This window comes from Chelmon rostratus, chromosome 11, assembly GCF_017976325.1.
Source record: "Chelmon rostratus isolate fCheRos1 chromosome 11, fCheRos1.pri, whole genome shotgun sequence".
Taxonomy (NCBI): Eukaryota; Metazoa; Chordata; class Actinopteri; order Chaetodontiformes; family Chaetodontidae; genus Chelmon; species Chelmon rostratus.
This window is the reverse complement of record NC_055668.1, coordinates 18,847,077-18,854,173: the sequence shown is the minus strand read 5'-3', so window position 1 is coordinate 18,854,173 and position 7,097 is coordinate 18,847,077. Positions and strand designations below refer to the sequence as shown.

At 41.4% G+C, this 7,097-nt stretch overlaps 1 protein-coding gene across 1 annotated transcript; it reads left to right on the top strand.

The window, feature by feature from the left end:
- The first annotated feature begins 5,064 nt into the window (after nucleotides 1–5,064).
- sf3b5 (splicing factor 3b, subunit 5) lies at nucleotides 5,065–6,333 on the top strand. The gene is made up of 2 exons (XM_041947981.1): nucleotides 5,065–5,168; nucleotides 5,580–6,333. Exon 2 carries the CDS (start codon nucleotides 5,608–5,610, stop codon nucleotides 5,866–5,868), a length of 261 nt encoding a protein of 86 aa, XP_041803915.1. The 5' UTR covers nucleotides 5,065–5,168; nucleotides 5,580–5,607; the 3' UTR covers nucleotides 5,869–6,333.
- The last annotated feature ends 764 nt before the right edge of the window (nucleotides 6,334–7,097 follow it).

Genomic DNA, 7,097 nt, shown 5'->3' with positions numbered 1-7,097 from the left:
CCTTCCCTCGTGAAATCCCTTGAAAACTGCAGAACACTCACATGGAGCTCTGCATGACTGACAGAATGAGGGCAGGGAGAACGAGAGCGTAATTACACACAGTTGAAGCACTTCTAATATGTCATGATTTTTTCTGCACAATGCCTGCTGGAATATGAAGTCATACAATACAGTTTTAAACAATTCTGAATTTCTTCAAATTCGTTATCTGATGTTCCATATGAAAGTGAACCACCTGCAATCCTTTAATCAAGTGTTATTCTCAATTATTAGGCCTGATTAAGAGCAGGTCCGTCTCGTTTTCAGTCCGCTGCTCGTGTCTGACCCTGCCCCCTCACTCAGCAAGTGGCCACTGGCTTGACATATGGTGCTATGTCTCACCAAGTGTCGAGGGGAAGTGAAGGGACGGAACCAGTGGGCAGAAACCTGCTCCCACACCGTTTCATTTTGTCGCGCTGGGCCAAAAAAAGTCGTGTGTGAGCATTATCGGCCCGCACGGCCCGTGAGGTCACCGTGGATTCACTGCGTTTGCATGTGTTCACGTGGATGAGTGTGCACAAGGCCCTTAGGCCGGTGTCTGCGTGAGAAAACACCATCGGCACCGTCTCAGGAGAGCGTGGGTGGGTGTGTGTGCGGCGTGTACGCCTGCGTACAGGTCTTCGACTCTGTCTTGTCATGTATGGGGCTGTCGCGCAGGCGGACATCATGTTATCGGAGTTGGCAGCATGATTAGTTCTGTCAGAGTGATTATTATCAAGTGCTGTTGAATGTCCCCTCTTCCCCACAGAGCCGGCGCCCTCGCTCAGACGTGATGCTGTGGAGCTGCCCTTGTCTGCACAGAAAACTAATGAACCAAACTAAAGCTAAATGACCTCAGAGCAGAATAAAAACTACAGACATGTGATACTGTGCTCTATTTGGTTCCCCTGTGTGGAACCTTAATGTTCTGTTTTGCTTAGAAGGAACAGCTGATAACTTATGCAAATATGCCCATTCTGTTAATGTTCTGTCTAAATTGGACCTATTTGATAAGGTTAATGACATTATTATGATGCATGTAAACAATTATTCTGCACACATGGTGTGTATATACCCACGATCTGATATCAGTGATTAAAGGTGCATGTTTTTTACATCATGTCATCTGTAACAGGCATGGCCCAAATAATGAGACTCGGCACTGTATCTGTACTTATAGGAAATGTGATTCCTGTTCATGTGAGAGAGTCATGCAGCGCTTCGGATGTTGTGGTTATCTGCTCCATACTGTCTCTTCAGTTCTGAAGGCTTCAGGGGAAAAGCCAATGGCATGAATCATGTTTTATCTTTGCCACGGCTACAAGTGGCTTTTCTCCGGTTATAACCAAAGCCTCGAGCAAACAGGCTCTTGACTTGATTGTAGCATGTGATCAATGCAGAAAATAACGAGTTTTTGATAGCAGATGAACATAAATCCTTTATGAAACCCCAAACGGCAAGCACATGAAAGAGTGAGCTTATATGTTCAGAGGCGTGCCAAATCCGATTTAAGTCCTCCAGGCCCCGATGCTCCAGCAGCTCAGCACTGTCATAGACCAATAGTTTCCTCAAGCCATTTCACACCTAGATGAATGGCTAACCGGCTCCCGTCATCTGACTGAGAGGAACATTGGGTTTTGCTGGTGTGGCTCACAGCACCGCCGGAGATTGAGAGGCGGCCGCAGGAGAGATCAGGTGTGTCGGGGGTGTTTAAGTCGTGGATTGTCCTTAGAACACAGACAGGAAGTGAGATGAATAAGCAAACCAGCCAGCTGCTCGAGCTAATGTATCAGCAGTCAAATGAGTGGGACAGACTGCTGAGTCCTGTAAAACTCCCATCCACCTCGTTACTTTGTCCGCCAACGAACCAGCGGCCCAGAAAAAGCCAGCAGATCTACCAATGAGACACCTCAGTTTGTCCGTTGACCAACGAGCCATCGCTGTAAAAACTCTGCAGGGTGTAGTTTGTTTTTACGTCCTCTCTCTGTCCTGGTGGTTGGGAATGAGCACCGTCTTATGCAGTTGGTTTAAATCACTGGAAATTTCGCTGACTCTGTGTTATACTGGGCGATCACTCAGCAGGACCGCGAGGCACAAAAGTCATCCAGTCAGGTAATATTCCCATCAATCCACCTCATTTCATGACCCTTTCCTCCTGCTGGTGCTTTGCTTTGCAGCTCCCGGGTCTGCTCACTAAAAGATTGGCTGTCAAAGTTTGATTATCACGCCCCTGTGACTATTACTCTACCAGAGGTGTAGCTCTGCAGAGAAGAAGTGAGATAAAACTGCATCTACCTGAGTGCCAAAACAAATAATTAGGGGGAAAGAATGCGCACTGACTTTATGCTTTCATGTCTCAGCATACATGCACATAGCGTATAACACACAGGTCTGCAAGAGCGATCCTTCTATGCACTTAAACCTTTTCTACCTGAGTATCTTTCACAGACCTTGGAGCAGTTACACACTTGAATACCTTGCTTAAGGGCTCTACCCGAGGTGCACTCTACAGAGAAGTTGACAGCAGAACTGCAGAGAAAGACTCCACTTTTTTTTCACTGTCTGCGTTCATTTTAAAGAGGCTTTCCACCAGTTTTACATACGAACATCAGTTTGCGCAGCTCAGGGAGAACGATGCGGCGTGGGAAAACAGTTGTTTAATGTCTTCACGGTTGCATAAGGGAAGATTTTTTTAAAGGAAAGCCTAAATCACAAATTGGGGTGTGAGGTTTGATAGATATGGGTGTTAGAAAGACGGGGGGTCTAATGAAAGATGCTTTTGAGTTGTGGGAATTGTAGGATTTTTGAGACGAAAAGTCAGGATCTTAATTTATCTTGTCTTAGATTTATGGAAGTCTAATCTAATTTGGCGGAGTCTTCTTTTAAAATCGATTTGAATTGTGTTGAAAATCTCTAATAATCCCACATACTACAGCCTAAGAACATACCTGGAAAGAATGAAGAATCTTAATAGAGACAAAATCCTCTTAGTTTATTGAGTTCATGAAGTATGTTGCTATCTAGAAGAATGTCATTGAAAGAAAGACAGCAAATATTAATCAATAGCGCATTTGTTGCTGGAAACGATTTATGTGGAATTTCATGCTTACCTGTGGAGAAATGTCACATTTTTTCATGCTGAGTTGACCTTTTGTGCATTGACTGAAAGACGGCTGAAAGGAATGAATCGCTCTGAAGTGTGTCAAGCACTATCTTCATTACATCCTCATTTCCTGAAACCCTCCTCTCTGAGCATCATGTGAGTTCCTTTCTTGGAAACCGCACAACCCATAAAATCTTTCTGTAATTTTTGTACTAAATCCGTCTCAGAAGCAGCCAAAATAAGATGCATTTTCTTTAGTAAGGCCACAATAGGTTTTGCTTTTGTTTTTTCTCTGTAATGAAATAAGGACAATATTGTTTCACGCAGATTTGACCTCACACCCAGCAGCTTCTGCCAGGATGTGCTATACCAGAAATGTAATCTCTATCTCTGTGAATCTCCACGGTGCTGTGTGATAAATGGACCTTCATCATACTAAAGGTTCATTATACTCATCAGGTATTTTTCTGCAGAGTGGGTGAGCTATACAGACAATCAATAGTCATGCAGTCCTCATGGGGCCTCATTGAATAGAATATGCTGCCTAGTTTAATCACACATGAAGGTGAATCTCAAAGAATTGATATTATACTATATCACTATGATTGCTTTTTCCAGACCTAAACTTCTTACAATGGCTTGAAAGTTGAGCTTCCAGGATTGTGGAAATTACTCTCTGGAGGCTACTTCAGTCTGCTTTTATAGAGTTCCATTATCACAGCACTGGATTTCTACTTATCTCTATTCACCAACATCTAAGGACAATTCAATTTCAAATACTCTGGCACTCCTTGTGTGGTTTGTGGGACATAACCCAAAGTCAATTTTCCATGTAAAAATGCCAGAACAAGTTCTAGTTATACTTCACTATTGCTCCAACAAAACACAGGAAGAAATAATTTTTAATGAGGGGTTTATTTAGCCACCCAGATATCTATATCTCTGGTCCTGTTGGTGTAGTGAGGACAGCACACTTTTACTGTGACTACTAAGTTCTGCCTCATTCTGCTTTCTTGCCCCTTCTGTTCCGGCTCAAGAAGCAAGATGTTAATGATAAATAACTTCAAAAAGAACTGGTGCGAAAGTCATGTAATTATCCAAAGTGCAAGGTGTTCCCATCAGGGGACCGTGGCTGGAAATAAGCTTTGGCTACAAAAACATATTCAACACATGGGACAGTGTTGTACAAGTATGCCTACACTATAACAACCTCACTCCAACAAAAAGCACCAACAGAAATAGTATAGTACAAATTCACTTAGACTACCTAGACTACAGGATGAAATGAGGAATGATGGGAATGTTCATTAGTGAAAATGTTGGATTTAAACATTAATTTTGCTCAAAATAAACACTTTATCATTCCAGGATGGCACGAGGGATGGTAATGTTGGTATTTGCTTCCTTTTCATTGAATGCAACATTTAAACCAGAGTCAAATTCCTTGTATGTGAACACATACTTGGCCAATAAAGCCGATACTGATGTTGCGCCTGATTCTGATCCACCTTGGTCCAGACTGAAATATTTCAACAGCTTCTCAACAGTTATTTCATAACCATGGTATTCAGATAAGTCCCACTTCAATAAGAAAAGCTGGCCTACATCAGCCATTCAACAGAAACTCTAGAAAATAGCAGAAATCAGAATGATTACAAGATCAAGCAACACGTCCTGCGAAACTGCAGCCTCTAAAAAAGACAGAAGAAATCTTATTCTTTAGACACCAAAAAAAAAAAAAAAAAAACTTCCGTGTTAATGATTTGACACCCCCTCAGACCAAAACATAAAGGTGTATGTACTTGTGGGGAAAATGGAGGGTGGCATAGAAACAGCAGAGCAGAGCATTTCTTGTGCCTCTGAAGCAAATCTGAATGCGATTCAGAAGGCGAGGACAAAATGTTACAGCCCTTGTTTCTACCCGGTTCATTTTACACGGGAAACCTACCGGAAGTCATCGTTCAATCGCTTCGCGACGTAGTGCGAGTGGACTTCAGTATTATTTACGTCTTTTGTCTTCGCTCTTGAACGTTCTACATTGTATTAAGTAAGTATCTTTTGTATTTCAAAGCTTTACGATCACTAAGAAGCAAATATTTAGTTAAAAGAGCAGCTTTAGTTACTGTTCGAGAAGACTTTCGGGCTAACATCAGCTAGCTAACCTCACGTTACTGTTAGCGAGAAAGCCATTCTAAGCAACGTTAGCATGCTAGCCGCTCCAAGTGCTAGCAAGCAATTCAAAGCGAGGGAGCTACTGACTTTTATTTTACGGTTGTATTGATAAGTAACCTGGAAAGTACTTCCTTTTACAATGACTGGCATGTTGCTGGGGTTTTTAAGCCAAATAGTGATGTGTCTCAGAATTGTTTTTTCCCCCCAATCTCGTTGTGTCATCTGTTTGCCTCTGCATTAACTCATATATCTACATGACATTCCGCCTTTTTCCTTCTCTGTCCAGAGTCTCTGGGACTCTCATTTTACCGAGAATGACAGACAGATACAACATCCACAGTCAGCTGGAGCATCTTCAGTCCAAGTACATCGGCACAGGACATGCGGACACCAGCAAATGGGAATGGCTGGTCAACCAGCACAGAGACTCTTACTGTTCCTATATGGGACATTTTGACCTGCTCAACTACTTCTCTGTAGCTGAGAATGAGAGCAAAGCACGAGTCCGCTTCAACCTGATGGAGAAGATGCTTCAACCATGTGGACCACCAGCAGACAAACCCGATGATGCCTAGATTACACTGGAGTGAGCTGTGAATGTTTTTTTTCCCCCCTCGGGATGTTTTTGTAGGATTTGGGTTTTTTTAAATAGACATTCAGCTTGATTTTCTGCTTAACATCTTCAAAGTCACGCTCGTCTGAATTTCTTACTATAAAATTAGAACTGCAACAGTCTTGGATGACCGTGCCAACACCAGATGGATTAACCTCGCTCATGAGATACCTGGACTCAGATCTTTACATACCTGCATCTGGACCACTGAAAAGCATTGTTTCCTTCCCAATACAGCTCTGCAGCTTCCAGGGAAATTAACTATGAAGGTGAAAGAAGTGTGGAAGATGTAATCATTCACAAGAGAAGACAATACAAAATGTGCAAACTGGCGCCCTATCACCTGTCAAGTATTTGTATTAACTGATGGAGCTGTTCTTGATTTGAAATTTCTGTTTTTGATTTAATTAAAATTCATCTTTCTCTATGTCATGTCTACACCAAGACTTCTGTCTTTGATGATTCATGGGTCAGATCAATCAAAAAAATTAATCAAGAGTCACCTGCTGTCATGAGTGAAAAAAAAGCATGTGCTTTCATTTATGTTTCCCTATTTACATTTTTTTTCCTTTATAACAGCCTGTAGATTTCAGTAGGGCCATTGAGAGAGCAAATGAAGCAAATTCCATGATATGCACACATGCATGCATTATTATACTGACTATATTAAATTTCAAATGGGTATTTTGTGCTTCAGAAAAAAGATGAAGAGAAGAAAATGTCAAATGAATAAAAAAAAACAAACACAGCTTAGAAAAAATAATGAAAATGTAGAAAGAAGTAAAAGTTTGGTCACCATTGAAATTTAAGATGTGGTATATAGCAAAGTCATCAAAAATGAGAGACCTAAAGCACTTTCTTAACATACGGGTCTTTGATACATTTTGATGCTTAAGATCAGCACCAATTTGTGTTGGTAAATGCTCGTATGATACATACTACAACCGCATTTCCAAAAAAGTTGGAACACGAAAAAGGTAAATGGAATCCGAATCTGATGATTTGCAAAACACTGAAGCTCCATATTTAACTGAAAATAGCACAAAGACAACATGTCAAAAGTTGAAAATTATATCCTCATTTAGAATTTGATGTCAGCAACATGTTTTTAAAAGTTTGCGCAGTGGCAACAAAAGACTGGAAAAGTTATGAATTGCTAAAAGAAAACACCTGATGGAGCATCTCACAGTT

What these genes read in the sequence shown, in the direction of transcription:
- sf3b5 (XM_041947981.1), top strand. Translation starts at nt 5,608, where the DNA reads ATGACAGACAGATACAACATCCACAGTCAGCTGGAGCATCTTCAGTCC.